This window comes from Saccostrea cucullata, unplaced genomic scaffold (assembly GCF_032062105.1).
Source record: "Saccostrea cucullata isolate Sc308-1 unplaced genomic scaffold, CSIRO_AGI_Scuc_v1 ctg62, whole genome shotgun sequence".
NCBI classification, from domain to species: domain Eukaryota; kingdom Metazoa; phylum Mollusca; class Bivalvia; order Ostreida; family Ostreidae; genus Saccostrea; species Saccostrea cuccullata.
The window spans coordinates 372989-393640 of NW_026937804.1; the positions used below are offsets into that span (position 1 = coordinate 372989).

Here is a 20652-nt window from a genome sequence, read left to right on the forward strand (position 1 = left end):
TAGTTCATACAACGACTTCGAAGCTGTTACTAGTATTTTTTTTTAATCTTAAACATTTGTGAGAAAAGAGAAGTAACTGGTATCTGACGGACGTGATGTGGATTTTTTATTTTCATTTCAGTCATTATCAATTATATCTCCTGAGTTGTGATTTAAATAACCGTTTTTTTTAATTCTATAACTTTTAATAAAAATAAGAAAAAACTTCATATTTGACATTTTTTTTCCAATAGGCCTATTAACTGAAATCCGGAAAATTATTTTCCTTTCGCACAGATTTTAGATTTTACTTTAAAGATGGCTGCACTTTCAGGATTTCTTCTGTTCGCCTCATTTAGTTTTGCGTTTTCTGTTCCCGTGGACACTAAGTTGCAGGCTTTGACAGACACATTATCAGCAATCGAACGTCTTGTTCGCTACTACAAGTCAACTTTTCGTGAGCTCAACATCGATGGCCTCTATGGTCTCCGAGTTCTGGAAGGTAAAAGATTCACAGAATCTGAGAATGGCATATTGGTACCACCTCAGCAGGCAGTCTACTCTCTGCACCGTATCCGAGAAATATTGAGATTCTCTAAATCTGTAGCATAAATCTTTTAGTGAAGAGAATTATAAAATTTCTTCAATGCCAATGTAGACACATTTTTAATAAAATGTTCGTTAAATTTTTTTTATAGGACCCTAATTATTTTTTTTTAGGGGTGGGGTGGGGGTAGATTTGGAATTCAAACATATTTAGATCTATAGGTCTGCAGCTAATAATTATTATTCTGTATAGCCACGTTGTTATAATTATTTTCAATAGAATTGTTCCCCTGTGATGTGATTCGTTAGAATTTTTTTAAAAAGTGAACAGCTGTGCTTGTATAAATCAACAGTGTGTACATTAAATGAAAATGACCCACCTCGGGCCACCTGTTATAGTAAGGTGATATTGGAGATCAATACTTTCCTGCAGTAAATTGTATTTGTGATGAATGAACATGTGCAGTTCATGTCTCTTGTTGAAAGCAGTTGTATATTTTTCAAATAGATCAAATCAGTTATATTTTTTATGGGCTTTAAATTTCCTTCAGAAGACCTCAGTGTTTTTTGTTGGTTTTCTGTTATTTTTTAAGGAATGACTCTAATTCTTGGCCAAATTATTTGAGTATAACCTGGTTTGAGTCAGTTTACATTTTATAATCCACTTCACGGATTATAAAAAAAGCTTAAACCAACAAAAAACAATTGAATGAGGTCTTCTGAAAGAAATTTGAAATGATAATTACAAGGGCTGTATGGAAATTATTGAGACATTTACTTTTACTCCATATAGGAGAGAGATATTATGATAAATTCATTGTACTATTAGCAACACAACTAAATATCCATCATGTCCAAGGTCTGATAAACCTGTGAAGTATATGAAACAGAAACACTAGATAGCATTATTTCTGAAATTTTACTTGCTACAATATGTAGATATATTGCCTTATGATGGTAGATTTTGTTTAAATATTATTTTTGAAATGTAGGTCAGTTCGGTGTTTTGTTAGAAGAATTTAATAAAGCTGGAACTGGTGGCCTTCCGAATGACATCACTGCCAGAATACGACAACTTCAGGTTGAAGCGACCAGCATAAGTGAGGAGGCAGTGAGCTTCGTAAGAAAAGGGGATGAAGAATACTACAAGGCACTCCATTTTGTTGTTGGTCGACCATGGAAACTATGGAAAAATCAACGATCGCTAAACTTCAGCAGTCAGTGGAACCGTAGTGTTTATCTTAAAAATAAAGGTACCATCTTCATAAAGGTCACCAGGAGATTTACAGCAGATTTACAGCTTCTTTGTTCTTTTAAGACATGCAGTAGTAGCAGAGTTTTTGCAATACTCATTATGCTGAAAGGCTAATGTATTCAGCATTTTTTTTTTTTTTTGAAGGGGAGTAGGGGTATTTATTTTTATCAGATCTTTTTATTTATCACTTCCACACAAAAATTTTCAATTTTGAAGGAATTCAAAGTCACTCAAAAATGTTAAGTCAATAGTTTTTTTTAAAAATGTTTGTTTTCAGTTTTGTACACACACATTGACTTAACCATATATTTATGATAATTATCAAGTAAGAACACCGTCTGCCTGTCTGTCTGTCTATAAACTTTTTTTTCGGCTTCTTCTCAAGAGAGATTAACAAAGAAAGCATCCTTGGGTGAAGGGGATTCAAGTTTGTATGAAGGGCCAGCCCTCACGGGCAGAATTAATGAAAATTTGGTGGCATGTTTTAAAAATCTTCTTCTCAAGAACCACTGTGCCAGGAAAGATGAAACTTAGATAAACTCAGGTATTGTGATTCAAGTTTGTTCAAATCATGACAAGCCGGGGCCAAAATGGCCGACAAAGTTTTACATAGAAATATATTGGAAAATTCTTTAAAAATCTTCTTCTCAAGAACCACTGTGCCAGGAAAGATGAAACTGGGTAACATCCTCAGGTAGTGTAGATTCAAGTTTGTTCAAATCATGACCCCCAGGGGTAGGGCGGGGCCAAAATAAAGTTTTACATAGAAATATATAGGAAAATTCTTTAAAAATCTTCTTCTCAAGAATGACAGAGCCATAATTCATCAAATTTATATGGAAGCGTTCTCCCAAGTTTTTTCCAGGGCGGGGCCAAAATGGCCGACCAAAGTTTTACATAGAAATATATAGGAAAATTCTTTAAAAATTTTCTTCTCAAGAATGACAGAGCCATAATTCATCAAATTTATATGGAAGCATCCTTAGGTAGTGAAGATTCAAGTTTGTTCAAATCATGATAGGGCGGGGCCAAAATGGCCGACCAAAGTTTTACATAAAAATATATAGGAAAATTCTTTAAAAATCTTCTTCTCAAGAATGACAGAGCCATAATTCATCAAATTTATATGAAAACATCCTCAGGTAGTGAAGATTCAAATAACGACCCCCGGGGGTGGGGCGTGGCCAAAATGGCCGACCAAAGTTTCACATAGAAATTAATGGGAAAATTCTTTAAAAATCTTCTTCTCAAGAATGACAAAGCCATTATTCATCATATTTATATGGAAGCATCTTCAGGTAGTGAAGATTCAAATGTTCAAATCATGACCCCAAGGCAAAATGAGGCCGACCAAAGTTTTACATAGAAATATATGGGAAAATTCTTTGAAGAATAGCAAATCCATGATTGATCATGGGATTACTTTTGGATTTTAACTTTTCAATAATAAACCAATTTCTACTTTTTCTAAGCTACAGTACTCAGGTGAGCGATGTGGCCCATGGGCCTCTTGTTACATGGTTGTGCCGTCTTTTACAGAGAGATTAACAGAGAGCCGGTCAGATCGGTGTATGACTCAGCTGACTGGCAGTTTGGGGAACAGATCAATGTCCTGTCAGATAACTCAGGACTGTGTCCAGCTGATGACAAGCCAGGGACTGTACACACACAGATTCTGTGGACAATGCTGGCCGAACAGGTAGGTCCTACATGTATCTGAGTTAAATTTATACTCTTCTTCTTTACCATTTTGCTCTGTAGCATACATAAAGAATAATACATTTCCTTTTCCACATCCTAAATCAGCCTGAGACATTTGTACAGTGTTATATAGTAAAACTCATTAGTACAAACACAGATATTGTGAATTCACGGATATAGGGAAGTTTTTCGGAATTCCCGACTATATAAATTTTATGAATTCCTTATAGGGATATAACGAATTAAGGATACAGTGAAGTAATTTCATAGGTCCCACTGATTTCATTATAATTGAGTTTAACTGTATTAGCAAGGCAGATGAGGACCTGAAGGCTTATATTGGTTGAGGGTTCCCTTTATACAGGGTATGACATAATAAAACATACCCTTTTCCACATCACATTCTGTATCAGCCCTCAACCAATTTCAGCCAGAGGACTGCAGGTTGTTCACTAGAGTAGTTTCCCTTTGTTTTGTAGGCAGGGTGTACACACACAGTAGACACTCTGTTTAAGAAGCAGTCCAGTTCACTAGAGTAGTTTCCCTTTGTTTTGTAGGCAGGGTGTACACACACAGTACTCTGTTTAAGAAGCAGGGCAGTTCACTAGAGTAGTTTCCCTTTGTTTTGTAGGCAGGGTGTACACACACAGTACTCTGTCTAAGAAGCAGGGCAGCTCACCAGAGTAGTTTCCCTTTGTTTTGTAGGCAGGGTGTACACACACAGTAGACACTCTGTTTAAGAAGCAGGGCAGTTCACTAGAGTAGTTTCCCTTTGTTTTGTAGGCAGGGTGTACACACACAGTAGACACTCTGTTTAAGAAGCAGGGCAGTTCACTAGAGTAGTTTCCCTTTGTTTTGTAGGCAGGGTGTACACACACAGTAGACACTCTGTTTAAGAAGCAGGGTAGTTCACTAGAAGACTTCCAGACAGAGTTCTGTACCAATAACTTCCTGGAGATGATACAGACCGTTCACGTTGTACTCAAAGACAAAATCCGCCCTAGATTTCAGGATCTCTTTCTGGAGCAGCGTAAGCATTAATGAGTTACTCTGTCTATATTTATATGGAAGATTTCTAAGACAGAAAAAGAAAGAGTCTTAATGAGCTCACCTGAATGCAGCAGTATTTTATATGTCACTATTGTTTCTACCTTTGAAGCCCTTATAAAAGATAATTAGAAATACTGTGTACTTTCAGAATTCATCTGTCCTAACATTGGTTTCCACGAGTTCCTGTCAAGTTCATACCTAAGACAGATTCTAAAATGGCAGAAAGAAAATGGCTGCTTTGGCGCAATGCCAAGAAGTGGGAATAAAGGCGATCCTGATTATGAGTATGAAGAAGACTCTACAGAAGGAAATAATCACAAACCGAGTCCAGGGAACCTTAAGTTTATCTCACAGAATCACCCTAACATCTCACAGAGAGGCGTGGTAGTGCAAAGAGGTCAAAAGCTAGTACAACAGTTCTCTAACCAGGACAGCATCAAACACAAGTTGATGCCCCCAGCTTTAGGTTCCCAAGGTTACAAAGCTAAACCCCCACAGAGGGGCCTGCTGTCATGGTCTTCCTCGGAAACATTTAGAAGTCGGAAGCTTCTGGCAGAGAAGGCACTTTCAGGTAAGATTTCATGTTAACTTGGAATTATATACAGATTCTTAATTATTTGTCAATTCTCTGGCAAGATAAACTAATGGAATAATTGGATTTAGAATTACATGTAATGTTTCTTTTTGGGGAGGAGTTGATATAACTAATTTTAATTTTGGACTACTGAATAGAACCTTATAAATTACCATACCATAACCTAAATGCTTAGTACATGTGTACCTCCAATCATTTTTCTTCAAGGATGCTTGATTTATCCTCCTGAAAAATGAATGTTCCCCCTTCCTCCTTCAAAATATGGTCCATAACTAGTGCAGTTAAAGTTTTTTTTCTCAGCATAGAGAAGGAAGATGAAGATGGAAAATAAATTAATTTTTATCATGACTTTGAATCAAGATGTTCTTTATGCTGTTTCTTCATCATTCATACATAAGATTTGAGAATTCTAAAGCTTAAAATATTATTTTGAAGTGCCATTATTGTAAATGACTGGTCAAATCTTTGCTCTATGAAAAAAATTAATATACACTGTACATTTGTATATTCCATAGGTAGTGACAATAAAAAACCCTTAGGACTAAATTACTGAGTATTATATTTCTTTGAATAAAGGAAAGAGTCTTTGCTTGAAAAAATAAAATGCCTAAAAGAATTTCTAGTCACAATCCATATAACATGTATCGAGGTGTACTAGTAATAATTTATTATGTGATGATTTTACCAGGTGGTTGTCTGGCCCACAAGACAGCAGTAGCAGCAGGTGCCCTTGTGATGTACCTCAGGTATCTCATCTACCCAGGGCAGTCCGACATGTTCAACAATGAGGCCGTCATCAAATCCAGACTGTCTGCTATTACACCGCTGACTGATAATGAAGATGTCGCCTACGCATTGTCTATGGGCCAGTCCCTTAATGATGTACCTAAAGAAATCGACAAATCACCCTTCAAAAAGAAGGAAAATTCTGTCACCGCAAATCGAACCTTGTTGAAAAAGGATTATAATCAACCAGATGCATTAAATAACAATGTGCTGGCAGCACAGCTTTATGGAAAAAATGACAAAGATGAATATTATTCCAATCAGAAATTAAACGAGGATTATTACGACGATAAGAATGAGTCTCCGGAGTACCCCAAACGAGATCGCAAGTTAAATCCAGACCAGAAAATGGTGCGTTTTGACAATGGTAACCCAGACAAAGATAACTATGCAGACGAGGATTACAAAGACGATGATTACAAAGATGAGGACAAGGAGGAGGAGAAAAACGACGAGAGAGATTACCCGTACTACGACAACAACCAGAGGAAACAGCGAGAAGAGGGGGACAGGATAGAGAGGGAGGATAAAGATCAGTACCTCAACAAACAGGACCGAGGGGAGCCCCCAGTCACTGCCGCGGGGGGAGGGGAGAAACCCCTGGGAAGACCACACGGTCCCTCCCTGGTCTCTGTTTTGTTAGGGTTCACAGTCGTTTTTTGTGTGCTGTTATTCTTTGTTTACCGTTTTATTAGGACAAGGCGAGTACATATACGTTATAACCTTAGATCTCTGATGCGCCTGTAGAGTATCTTAACCTACTTGAATAAGATTAAAGAATGTGATCAGATTAATCAAAAATTAGAATTCAGTTCAATGTTAACATGATACAAATTTGTTGCCAGTATTTGCCATTTATGTTAATATGTATTTATTTATTAATACAGTTATGTAGCAAAGTTTTTTTTCCCCAGGGATATATTTCTGTGAAGATGAGTTAAATTAATCATTATATCCATAATTATTAAGACTATGCCTAAAAGCTTTATGCCAAAAAGTGTGTGTTGAGCAGCATCAAGCTGTAAATTTTTCACTTTTCTTTGTCTTGAAGTTGTTTTGTGCATTGAATGTTTTTTTACTCAATGCAATGGATACATGTATTGAATAGAATATAAAAAAAGTAACAGGGTGTTGTTTATTTTATTTGGAGAAATTTTCTGATATTTGCCAATTTATGGTTCTTTTAAACTTCCTAAATCATTGAACAGGACAATAAATATTGTAATATTGATGTCATTTTAGTATGAAAATCATATAATATTACACTTTTCTTTTAGCATTTGATGTTGAAGGGGAGGGGTACATCAAACCTTCATTATGATTGTGTAAATGAATCTAAAAAAATTCACATTTAAAATTATTTAGTGTTATTTTTGTAACACAGGATGATTCATCTTACATTTAATACAAGCATATATATATTTTTCTTTTAATTTCAACAATATTGTTGTGTTTTCATTATGTCTGTGTGGATGTGTTTCAAATGCTCTGTATCTTTGTATCTTCACTCTAAGTCTTCCATTGTGTGTATCTTACATTTATCTATGTGTTAAAACTTTTAAAAGAAACCATTAAGACATTAGAGTTATGATCCATATAGGCAGCTTACTATATAGCTTTAAAGGTTTTACACAAAAGACTGTCATTCATAATTGGTGCTTATTAAGAATTTTCCATTTTTCTTGTATGCTTATGTGAAGGACTTATTAAAAAATATGTACGTTACCAAATTTAGGTGATAAATTGCAATTATGCAATTTGTTTATCATATGTCTTGGTATCTTGGAAATAAAATATTGTATTTTTATTCTGTAAAAAATTAAAGTCTACCCCCCCCCCCCAAAGTTGAAGCAGGGAGGGGGGGGGTTAGAAAGTCTAGATCTATGAAAATGTATAGAATTTAGAAGTCTCAGTTATCTGAATATTGACAACAGAATTTCTCATTCATCAACCATTCTCACCTAGTTAAGTTATTTTTTACGAGTTGAATGTATTCATTTGTGCCATAATCGAATGCCATATAATTTATTATGTTTCAGTATATTATTTTTATGAATGTATATCTAGTTAGTCTGGGAAGGTAAAGATATAAGGTCATGTATATTGTTTATTGTGACAATGTTCTTGTTAATGTGTATATGTTTGATATTTATATACACACTTGTATGTGCCCAAGGTCTGTATGGTTATAGTATATCTATGATATTGCATGCTGAACTGTCATTTTTTATTTACTTTTATAATCATCATTAATCATAATTATGTACACATATACACACCTTATAGGCTCATACTGTTTGTTAACGACACAAAGAATATATTTTATGTTATATGTCCTGTCAATATTTTGTTTCCTTCATATGTGTTCTTGTTTCTCCACAAAGCGGTGAAAGGTTTATAAAATCGTGTTACCCTGTAATCTCATAAAAACTACAATGAACGAAATCCAGCAATGTGTGGTCATTCTGTAGGACAACCATTTGAGTATTGCATGTTTTAAAATTTTATGATAGAAGTCATACATTGTATTGCACCTGCTATGGAACATCATTTGCTTATGATTAAATTGTACTGGAGGATCAACCATTATTATTTGGTGTTAGTGTGAATGTAGGCCTGCAATGACTACCAAGCAACTAACTTTATATAATTATAAAGCTATGTAAAACCAAATATTTCATACTTTAATCTTAATTTTGTGTACGTATTTTGAGAAATTGTAAACCACAACTTTATTAAATATTTAGGAGTAGTAATAAAATTCATTTAATTATTTTTTTCAAATTATACGTAATATACATGTACACACGATTTGTTTGGGGCATTAAACTGCTGAGTAGCAAATAAATATTTTATTGAGCTCTTATTAAGTATTACTTTTTTTGTTATATTCAAAGTCTTTAAAAAGGGAATAAGTACCGGGGGTACATACTTTTGATTCAATCGAAGCTTATGAATAGTTCATCGCAAATATGAACAACAGGTGTTTATTAACGTTATTTCTTTTTGTCACTGAAATACTAGTAGTTACTTAAAATTCTGCAACAAAAAAATCCGACATCAAAGTTGCAACTCATAATGCTGTAAAGAGCAGAGTTTTAAACATAAGAATTTTTTAGGTTGTACTTGAGCCGATATTTTTATAGGCGTCGAATAATATCTTGATTGCTTCATCTCGTCATCCTTATCCATAAGGAATTTTATGTCAACAGTGCAAATGTGCATATATCCGTGATTCAAGATTGCAATCTCTGAACTCAGTTGTGTAATCTCCGAGTATTTTAATTAAGTCCACCTTGCAAAAGTCTTACTGTAGTATTTGTTCAAGGAATGCATTATTTAAAGGAGCAGATTGGGGAGGCAAAACGAACAACTTATGTCTAGGAAACTTAAAGATGGAACCTTAATTAGGCTTTCGTGACTAGCCATTATATCTACAAGTCTGGTCTTTGAAACTATCAGAATTATTATTATGTCATGTTAGTTAATTATTTTATTTCCATGTTGGTGAATGAACGTCATTATATAAATATTGCATGTAGGTGAGTGTAACATTGAATATTTTCACCCCTCGAAAACCATTGTCAACCTAGGCGCAGCCGAGGTTGACAGTGGTTTTCGAGGGGTGAAAATTTTCAATGTTACACTCAACTACATGCTATATTTATTAAATTATACTGAATGTTTTATACAAATACATATAACAGTGAACCGTGCGCGCATAAATTCCGCGCAGTCGCTGTTTTTTGGAATACCATCCGTCGTCAAGCAATGTTGACTGGGTTTATTCCCCGAATGGCTACTCGGAAAAAACAACATGTAATTATCACACTCAATTAAGGGGCCCTCTAAGGGCTACAGGTAGACTTACCTGTATGAATAATCTACCAGAAATAAAATAAAAGGGATTCTTAATTCAATTTTTTTTTATTTGAGCACTAGTATGAATAAATATTTTGTATACATATTTTTAATTAATTTTTAATTAAAAATTTTACAGGCACAAAACATATTAAAAGCTATAAATTATCTTGAAGTTCTATTGTTTAGCAGCGCTGATTTTCACATTATAAATTAAATAGCACTGTTTCACTTTCATATCATACATATTTACAATATTAACAAGTCATTTAGTCTCCATCTTTCATCACAACTAAGGGATCACTATCCAAGGTGAAGAAGTTCAGAAGCAGAATCTGTGTAGGTCATAAGATCGATGATGCCATGCTGATACCTTTCTTTCAGTAGCTGCAATCTTCTCTTTATAGTTGCATACTTTTTCGCTGGAGGTCTAATGCTTCCGCTGGCTTCCCTCTGAATCTTTTGGATCTCTTTCGTATTCTGTATGTCTTTGAACATCTTCAGCACGACGAAGATGTTGGGATGTGCATGCTGTGCCATTCTTTTGAGTTTTCCATGCCATCCTCGATCGAGGCTGTTGTTGGTCCGTGGTCCCTCCGTTCCGAAATGATTCCACAGAAGTCTGTCACCATTCACCCACTGTTCTGTCACATAGTCTGTAAAGGATTCTGTAGCTTGTGTGAGGTCAGCTTCCTCTCTGTCTTCTAGGGCTCTGAACCAAACGTCTTCAATACAGTCAAGGGGAACAAGGGGAAGAACTGCTGCTCGTCTAACCAAAGTCTTAACGTTGTCGTCATCTTTGTAGGGAATCTGTAGTCCTGACTGTTGAGCTTTTCGCCAAATAGCTTGGGTGAAGTGGAAAAAACAACCCTTGGTTGTTACGCCCGAAAACACTTTTCTGATGGAGTTGTGGACTGCTGTCTCGAAGTCAGCTAGAGCACATGTGGGTAAAAACTGTAGGCCAAGGTTAATTTGGTATTTAAAAGAGTTTGAAAATGTAGCACAAAAAGGGGATAAAAGTTTGTAAATTCTCAATCAATACTATTAAATAGTTTGAAAAAAAAAATTAAATTTAAGGTACAATAAAAAAAATATTTCTCTGAAATCTTAATTTTATCTATTTATATTTATCTATTTATTTATTTATTCAGTATATTTCTGAAAAAAAAAACTCTTAATAGAAATAAAATTGACTGAATATATCTGATTGTTAAAATATTGCTTATCCAGGTAAACACAGGTAAGTCTACCTGTAACCCTTAGAGGGCCCCTTAATTGAGTGTGATAATTACTTGTTATTTTTTATGAGTAGCCATTCGGGGAACACACCGTTGACTGTTGCTACGCTGGAGGGCGTGGCTTCATTATTCAGCGGGTAATAGTGTTTTTTTACCAATTGTTTCTCAACCAATCAGATTCAACTAATTTACATGAAAGTATAATATTGAATAATGATTTGCTGGATACTAGAAATAAAGCTCGGAGGAATGAAAAGAAATTATTTTCATTTTGTACGCTACTATCCGAATTATGTAAAATATATAGCCATTTTTAAATCATGTTTGGTGACTAAAATATACCTTAGAAGATTTAAAGCAAAAGACAGGTCATTTTAAGATATCAGTCGTCTCTCTGCAACCCCCCTCCCCCCTTTCCCCTCCAGTTGTTGGTTAGAGTAACGAGATTGAATCCCTGATACGCAGTGTAAAGCAGCATTCTTTTTAGATTTCATTTATGACACTGGTATTATCTCACTAGTCACTTTTATACAGTTAGTAAAACATGTACTTAAGGGTCTCCACAATGTGTATATGCAAAATAATGTATGATTAAAAAGTTTATTCACATCATAAATATGATAACCTACATGCAATTAATGTTTCGCCAAAGTAGTTTTCACAGCGGCAGCGAGAGAGCAGAACTAGAAAGCGTTACAAAACATTCGACAACAGAAGGAGGAATTGTTACCTTACCAAATGTCAAGTTGTCAGCTCCAATATCGCGTTTGTTGTTTGAGAAGTTTTGTCACATTGTAACAACACGCTCAGGAGAATAATGGCGGGTTGGGGAGCAGCTTCCATACCACTGAAAGTCGCCTTAATCGTTCTTTGTCTTGCTCTCGTGGTCTTTATCATTGGGTTCGCGACCAAAGGATGGGCGGAGACCGAGTATCCCTCGGAGATGGGGGTCATCTCTCGCAGAATTCCTGTCTACGTAGAGCAGGAGCTTGGTCTTTGGAATTTTGAAAATTGCATCAAGGCGCGATATGACTATCGATACAGAGACGAAGATCTCCGAAGGTACGGCAGAAATAGGCTCTTCGTGTGTACTACCAATGACATCGATCTATTTATTAATGGACTTAGATACTGTGCAGGTAACATTTACTAAATACCTAGATTCGTATAAATTTTCTACATTTAATTTTTATTTATGACGATGTTGCGAGGCACGAATAAGCTGTTGCACTATGACATTGCAACGTTTTATCTCGATATTGTTCTATCAGATCCATCGCTATCGCCATCGCACCATCAGCCTTAAGGACATACGCAATGTCAGAGTTTTTAACTTCATGTATTTGTGAACCTATGTCATTGTAGAGTTTGTGTACATGTCCGTTGCGTATGTCCTACAGGTACATAGTGCCGGATTGTCTTTTATGGTGACATGACTGTTTTATTTCCCCGCCGGATTGTCTTTTATGGTGACATGCATGACTGTTTTATTTTCCCGCCGGATTTGTCTTTATGGTGACATGACTGTTTTATTTTCCCGCCGGATTTGTCTGTTATGGTGACATGACTGTTTTATTTTCCCGCCGGATTTGTCTTTTATGGTGACATGATTGTTTTATTTTCCCGCTAGATTTGTCTTTTTATGGTGACATGACTGTTTTATTTTCCCGCCAGATTTGCCTTTTATGGTGACATGATTGTTTTATTTTCCCGCCAGATTTGTCTTTTATTGTGACAGGACTGTTTTATTTTCCCGCCGGATTTGTCTTTTATGGTGACATGACTGTTTTATTTTCCCGCCGGATTTGTCTTTTATGGTGACATGACTATTTTATTTTCCCGCCGGATTTGTCTTTGATGGTGACATGACTGTTTTGTTTTCCCGCCAGATTGGTCTTTTATTGTTACATGTCTGTTTTATTTTCCCGCCAGATTGGTCTTTTATTGTTACATGTCTGTTTTATTTTCCCGCCAGATTTGTCTTTTATGGTGACATGCCTGTTTTATTTTCCCGCCAGATTTGTCTTATTGTGACATGACTATTTTATTTTCCCACAAGATTTGTCTTTATGATGACATGATTGTTTTATTTTCCTGCCAGATTGGTCTTTTTATGGTGACATGACTGTTTTATTTTCCCGCCAGATTTGTCTTTTATGGTGACATGATTGTTTTATTATTCCGCCAGATTTGTCTTTTATGGTGACAGGACTGTTTTATTTTCCCGCCGGATTTGTCTTTTATGGTGACATGATTGTTTTATTATTCCACCAGATTTGTCTTTTATGGTGACAGGACTGTTTTATTTTCCCGCCGGATTTGTCTTTTATGGTGACATGACTGTTTTATTTTCCCGCCAGATTTGTCTTTTATGATGACATGACTGTTTTATTTCTCCTACAGACTGGTACCGGGCTGTGCAGGCGATGGAGTGTCTTGGGCTGATCCTAATGGTAGCGGCCTTAATTCTGCTCTTCCTCTATTTCTTTGTTGATTCCATTAAACAGAAGAAATACTTATATATCATCATTGGATTAACATTCGGCGCAGGTGAGGGACAATTACATGTACTTAGTAATTGCTTAGTTGTCTGTTTTTCAGTTGATAAAATACTTTATATGAAATTATAGTTTAGAAAAGTCTTTGAATTCAACAAGACTGCTGTTAATATGGTAAATCTGCATCACTAATTTAAATAATTTCTTGATAATTACAATGCACATTATGATTCAGTCCGAACTTAAGAATATCACGAAAAAAATTGTAGATATTAAAGCTATATACCTTGACGATGTTTTTATTCTTGTATGATTTCAGTGGTATGCATCGTAATTGGCGTTGCAGTTTACGGGTCTAAAATCAAGGAGATTATTTATGTGTCTTACGTGTACAAACTCGGCTGGTCCTTTGGCCTGGCCGTTGCTGGCGCCATTTTGGCGTTAGTTGCGGGAATCGCAGAAATTATAGAGCTCCGGAAGTGATAGATGTCTGACTTCCGGTCTCCCGGATGGATCTATTCTGTCTCAGCAGTTCTGAGCAGTTTTGAGAAGAGACAGCTTTATACACCAAAGTTTGACGTGTTGCATGCCAATGTCTTGTAAGAAAATTCGATGGACGTTAATATAGAATGACTATATCGCATTTGCTGACAATGAATTATGCTTTCAGAGAGCCTTTGTTTTCTTTCAGAATGCCTTTGTTAATTTAAACATCTATGAGTGTAGTGCTGTATCTAAAGTATGTGTGCATATATTGAAAAATTGTTTTAATTTGTACCCAGAAGTTAAAAGGAAATAAATAATTTTAAAAAATATCGGCCTCATTTTGCTTATCTTTGAATCCATCAAATGCTTGCAGAAATCTCAAGAGATGTAGAGAGCACCTTAATTAAATTTTTGATTTTATTGCTCATTTTATACATTCAGGGATAGTTGCAGAACTGTAGCATCCTGCTGGAGAAAATTCGGACAGATAAAGTATTTTCTGTCCGAATTTTCTCAAGCAGAGCGCCTGACAAATAGATGACTAGGTACAATTTTTCTCTAGCGTCTGTCTCCATCTGCATAGAAATTCCTCCTCCGGAATCAAGATTTTTTTTCACTTGGGGTTCGTCAATTTCGTATTCACAAGAGGAAAATTTGCCGGAAATTAGCAAATCCGTTCTCAGAAGAAGTCATAAATGAATTCGATAAACTACATAAATATTATAAAATATTTAATACAAAGCGTGTAACAAAGTCTTTATAAAGCTCATTTTAGATAACTGTGTTTTAATTTATTCTACACCTGTCTAAGCAATACTTGTAGTTCCCTTCAGAGGATAAAATTCTTCAGAATCACTTTTAGTTCTATACATGTAATACAGTAAATGGAGGTTAATTGTTCCTATACTGGATTTCAAAACCTCATTAGAATCCTACAAAGATAAAGTATTTCACAAAAAAATCTTACGACTAAGATTAATTATTGACAACTCTAATTCTTATACCCCTGCTTCATAAGTGGGAGTGTATACAGTGATTGGGATGTCTGTCCATCCTCCATCTGTAACGCTTTTGGGTGCCCATATTTTATCTGCAACAATCTTATACCGATTAAATGAAATTTAATGAGACTTTCACAGAATCTTTATTACGTAGTGTCAATGTGACCTCCAATTTTAGATATTGATCCGACAAATATTTTGGGTTTCCCATAAAAAACATAGACATTGCCATTTTCTCTAAAATACTGGGGAGTATTAAAGGGTATTAATCTTTTATCCGCAGTTCCTCCTACACTACTGAATGCTAGATCTATGTTCTGTAAGCAATGAGCAAACTAAATTATACCCCAACCTCCCATCAGATTGGCGAAGTCCATGCCATGCTCTGGGAGACCCAAGATAAGTGTCAGATCAAAATGTAAAACAGGTGTACAAAGGTATTATGTAATGAGGAAACTGTGAAAGTATCATTAAATTTTATTCAGTGGTAAAGGAGGAATTGTGGATAATAAAGGGGGTACCCTTCAATATTATAGAAAGAGTAAAAGACAGACGGACATCCCGATCACTATATCCCTTCCACTTTTCAAGCGGGACTATAAAAAATTGATGATACTTTCACAGATTACATATTAATGAAATTGTGCATTTCTTATTTTGCATTTGAGCTGATATTTATTTCGGAACTCCCAGAGCATAACATGGACTTCGCCATTGTAATCATATGGGTATCATTTAGTGAGTTCAGTATTCACATTACCTTTAGATTTTAATTGATCCCGAGAAATGGTCGTAAAAGTGTACAAAGTCGTATGTTCCTTCCAACAAATTTGCTTTGAGTTTTAGGAAATCCACATAACGCCCCGTTTTTAGCAGACCTATTCTTATATTCATATGAAGCAAAATGAACCAAAATTTTATACTGTAAAAGAAGAAAACGCTTGCTGTGGCCTTCAACTCGACCTTTAGAAATATCGACGACGTGTTGTCAAATACCAGTGTTTATTTCCATTCATATGTCGATACGACATACGGTGGGCTTGTGAGAAAAGATAAAACAAAGTCTGATACACCTGTTTCATATTTGAATATTTTACTTGAAAAAGACGTTAATGGTAAACTAGCAGCCAAACTCCATGATAAACGTGACATTAACTTTTCTATCGTCAACTTCCCTTACTTGTGCAGCAGTATACCTTCATCACTTGCATACGGAGTTGATTCGATGCGTAAGAGCATGTCATACGTATGAACAATTTCTAAAGCGATGTAAATTATTGATAAACATGCAAGTTGATGAAACAAGAATATCAGCAGTCTCTTGTAAAGTCATCATTTCGCAAGTTCTATGGTCGATACAATGAATTTGTCAGCAAATACAATTTATATCATGGAGTCAAATGCTGACTATGTTTTTCATCCTGATTGTCGGTAAATATACTGAATTGACGACGGATTTTCCCGTTAATTCCCGATTATGACAAGGAGCACACGGCGGGTGTGACCGGTCGGCAGGGAATGCTTACTCTTCCATGGCACCTGATTCCACCTCTGATGTTTTGGAGATCCGTGTTCTCTGCTCCTATTTTGTATTGTTTTATGGACTTTTGATCTTGAATACCGTTCGTTATCTCCACGTGTTTCACTGAATTGTAGAGGGGTGTTTATATTATTGCAAGGAAATCAACTATTTTTATCGCTGTAATCTGGCGAGCTTTGATAGCAAATTTCTCAACTAACGACAGTAATCTTTTCGAGCTTATTTTCACAGAGAACCAGAACAAACATTATTATATTTAACCATCTCCTTTCCTGCTAAAAAAAACAATTAACCAAATCAAGGTTGAAATTCTGGTAAGCCATTTGTCCTTATACAAATTATTATGAGCCTTTTCAGAGGAATTTCAAAGATTTACGCTAAACATTTCAGCCGTTCCTTGCTCTAACCCTAACCCTATGACTGAGACAACCATTTTAATCCATTTTAATTCAAGTCCCCTTGAGTTTGCTTTATCTAAAACGTTTTGATATGTTTTAATTTAAATAATCGGGCTATATTCGGCAAACTAGAACAACTGAGACTTGTATTGAATTTGTATAGGCCTTAGAACATCTTTCTGCTTACACATGCAGCATAGTCTGACCCATATTCATGAAAATCTCTATAGGCTAAGTCTTATTTTAGGTTTTTAGTTATTCATGACCTTTTTTAGCTGGCTGTTTACAGTTAAATATATCTGATTTTTTTAAGTAAATACTTTTTTAATTTTTTTTTTTTTTGGTCAGAAGTCATCTTCATATTGCCGTCATTTAAAGAATTATGGCGTCATAAGCATGGAGCAAATTATTGCCAGGGGGTTGACGTTTTTAGCAATTTTTTCATAAATAAAAAAAATCCCTGTATACTCTAGCATAGGGAAAAATTATTCATAAAGAAAGGTTAAATAAGCCACGTGCCTGAGATCATTTCGTAACAACTGCTTTGGACCAATGCGTGCAGATTTCCATTTTGATTGAAATTTTGGTGAATTCAGCGATAGTTCGCGAACTTTTTCATCAACTCTCTCATATTGCGTCTCTGCAATTCTTACCTTTTCCGTCGTTAACTGATCACGGTAACGTAAGTAAACATCTGCTGTTTATTTTTAATTGAACTACAAATGGTAAATTGCAAAAGAATATATGAATGGCAAGCGTACGTAGCCATTATTTTCATGAAAAGTCACAGATGTTTCATTTTTGACATCCACACAAGCAAAAACTAATTGTCCGTCCTTTACAAGTTTCTGAGCTAGTGTCCTTGTGACGACACTTCCCAGTTTGAGCCTTCTGTATTCTGGCTCCACGTGTAACATCCCGACCCCGCCATATTCTAGTTGAAATTCCCAAGCAACAGGTCGGCCGTCCTCAGTTTCGATGCAGACTGTAGGTAAATTACGTATCTGATATCGTATCCATTGTCTCAGATCTGCGTATTGTTCAAATTCGTCCCTATAGGGCCATGAGTTGCGTACATTTTCCACGTGAGCTTCCTGTAATTCGGATAACTTGAATCCATCCGGAACTTTGCTGAAATGACAAAATAGTTTAATAAATACTAATGGACTTTTAAGAAATTATGCTATTAGCAAAACAATTTAATTTTTAAAGCCTCAGACAATGTTCTTTGAATTTTGTTATTTTCAGTTTATTTATTAAATCTATAAATATTTCTTACAGAGGAATAATATTATCAGGAGGAAAAGTAAAGACGTATGCACCGTCTTCTCCTCTCTTAATTGGACTGGATTCTGCAGACTTAAATAATTTAATCAAGGAATCTATCACATCTTTCGTGCAGCCTGAAAATGTAAAATATTAAGCATTACTCTCCGTGAAAATCTATAAAATTGACATATTTTCATAAAATTCAGGAGTTGCCTGCGTGGCGCAGTGGTTAGAGCGTCTGTTCCAGAGTCGCGAAGTAAGGAGTTTACCTTTACGTCGTGGGTTCAAATCCCACTGTGGGACGTGGTTACCGGTATTTCGGACGACACCGTATAAACCAAGGTCCCATGTCGCAGTAGGTTTTGGCACGAAAAAGATACCTCAATGCCCAATGGCCGTTAATGCCAGGTATTAGACAAAATTTGCAGCTATCCATTGGCGAGTGGTGGCGCCTCCATTTGAGTGAAACATTTCAGAAAGGGATGTTAAACAACAAGCGAACAAACGTAAAAACTATTTAAATGTTGGGAACAAATATCCCCCGAAGTCCCCTTTTTCGCAAGAAAGAACATTTTCTTTTAATTAGAGAAACAAAATTTCAATAAATACCCAGTATAGCCACTGATTTACATAAAACATTGGTTTTTCCTGTAAGGGAAAGATAATATGCACTGCTTTAGATGTGCAATGCTGACTGATAACGCGGTTTTAAGAGCAAACTGCCTCGCATTTATCAAGTTGAGAAAAAAAGCTACAATAAACAGACAATTATACAGGTGGTTATACATTAAAACGTTGCGTTATTTTTTTTTAAATTATGATTTTTTTCTGTTCAATTTTTTTATATATAAAGGTGATGCTAACACTGTGGAGGCATCAATCAGGTTCTCTAGGGGTTGACAGAAGTTGGAATTTTTACAGAAACTGATTGCCCACACCGAAGTCTCTTTTTTCTGTCAAAACAAAGTGTAGAAATTCATTCAAATGTGGATGACATTGAGGTTCAGCACTGTTCGTTATTTTACATTTTCCATCTTTAAGGCAATAACAACAGCAGAAAATTATGGTGTGCCTGTTTTAATTGTAGCCACAATCAACAATTTAATGATTGTAAGCCTAATATAAATCTATATATGGTTTTTCCTCCAACTAATTGGTGATATTTGCTGATATAGTTAATAACAATATAATATAATTTGGTTTTAATGAAAAGAATTGAATTTATACGTGATTTAATTAATATGTTGACAAAAGATTGTTACAATAAACAGACAATTATATTTCTAAGGTGGTGGGTATACATTAAAACGTTGAATGTTATTTTTTTTTAATTATGATTTTTTTCTGTTTAGTTACCTGCAATGACTAAAGGTGATGCTAACACTGTGGAGGCATGGCGTATCAGGTTCTCTAGGGGTTGACAGAAGTTGGAATCTTTACAGAAACTGATTGCCCACACCGAAGTCTCTTTTTTCTGTCAAAACAAAGTGTAGAAATTCATTCAAATGTAGAGGGACATTAAACTAGGATACCGTATATAGGATCAGACATACCTTGCTATCGACAATAACAACAGCAGAAAATTCTGGCCAGCTGTCCACCAGGACTGTTTTATCAGTCAGTATTCCTCTCCTCAACAATTTTAAGTGATTGTAAGCCTGATAAAAATTATATATGGATAAAATTATTCTCCAACTAATTGGTGATATTTGTGATATAGTTAATAACAATATAATATAATTTGGCTTGAATTGAAAAGAATTGAATTTATAGTCGTATTTAATTAATATATCTGACAAAGTCAAGTTTTTTCCCTTGATAAAAAGAACAAACGAATGAAGTAACAGTAAGCAACAGACATACATACACACAAAGAAACAGGTAAGGCGGTCTCTAATTCCTTCTCTAAGTTGTCATACTCTGTTGTGTCTAACACCCTAATCGCCATTCTATCCATTATTTCAGAACCCATACTGTTGTTCTGGATACAGAATGCAGATGTGGATACCCAGGCTAACGGTAATTCAATTACTGACACCCCACCCCAGGGGATGAGTCAAACATCGGGGTAAATTTAGTATCTATTTGAATGTCTCCCCACATAAATTACTTTTACAAGTGTATGTTTATGAATATATTGTCGATTTTAATACAAGAAAATGCATTTTCTATGCCTTCTTGCAATTTAGGTTATGATATTGCATAAAACCATATAAGTCATTTTATCTGCAAATAAGAAAACATCGTGCTTATATAAATACACCAAGAGAAAGAGTCTTCTTCTTGTATGTAACGGTATTTAAATTCAATTTGAAATAAATAATTGTTGCAATCAACATCTTATATTAATATTTCCATTCGCCTGACAACTCTATTCTTTTAGTGGGGTTAAAATGTAGGGGGTGGGATATTGCAGCTAAAAGTCCCACAATGATTGAATGCTTTGAGT

The 20652-nt window shown here is 35.2% G+C and overlaps 3 protein-coding genes and 1 pseudogene across 3 annotated transcripts; 2 read left to right on the plus strand and 2 right to left on the minus strand.

The window, feature by feature from the left end:
- Window positions 1–291: 291 nt before the first annotated feature.
- Window positions 292–8778, plus strand: LOC134248863 (uncharacterized; annotated as a pseudogene).
- A 1298-nt stretch (window positions 8779–10076) lies between these two features.
- Window positions 10077–11505, minus strand: LOC134248900 (uncharacterized). Its single transcript, XM_062731295.1, has 2 exons — window positions 11473–11505; window positions 10077–10727 (listed from the first exon to the last, which is right to left on the minus strand). Exons 1-2 carry the CDS (start codon window positions 11503–11505, stop codon window positions 10077–10079), a joined length of 684 nt encoding a protein of 227 aa, XP_062587279.1.
- Window positions 11506–11802: 297 nt separating this feature from the next.
- LOC134248915 (uncharacterized) lies at window positions 11803–14324 on the plus strand. The gene is made up of 3 exons (XM_062731306.1): window positions 11803–12150; window positions 13415–13561; window positions 13829–14324. The coding sequence occupies exons 1-3, from the start codon at window positions 11829–11831 to the stop codon at window positions 13990–13992; spliced, it is 633 nt and encodes a 210-aa protein (XP_062587290.1). The 5' UTR covers window positions 11803–11828; the 3' UTR covers window positions 13993–14324.
- Window positions 14325–17576: 3252 nt separating this feature from the next.
- On the minus strand, window positions 17577–20355 carry LOC134248866 (glycine N-acyltransferase-like). Its single transcript, XM_062731249.1, has 5 exons — window positions 20071–20355; window positions 19757–19861; window positions 19560–19677; window positions 18214–18337; window positions 17577–18065 (listed from the first exon to the last, which is right to left on the minus strand). The coding sequence occupies exons 1-5, from the start codon at window positions 20173–20175 to the stop codon at window positions 17651–17653; spliced, it is 867 nt and encodes a 288-aa protein (XP_062587233.1). The 5' UTR covers window positions 20176–20355; the 3' UTR covers window positions 17577–17650.
- Between the last annotated feature and the right edge of the window lie 297 nt (window positions 20356–20652).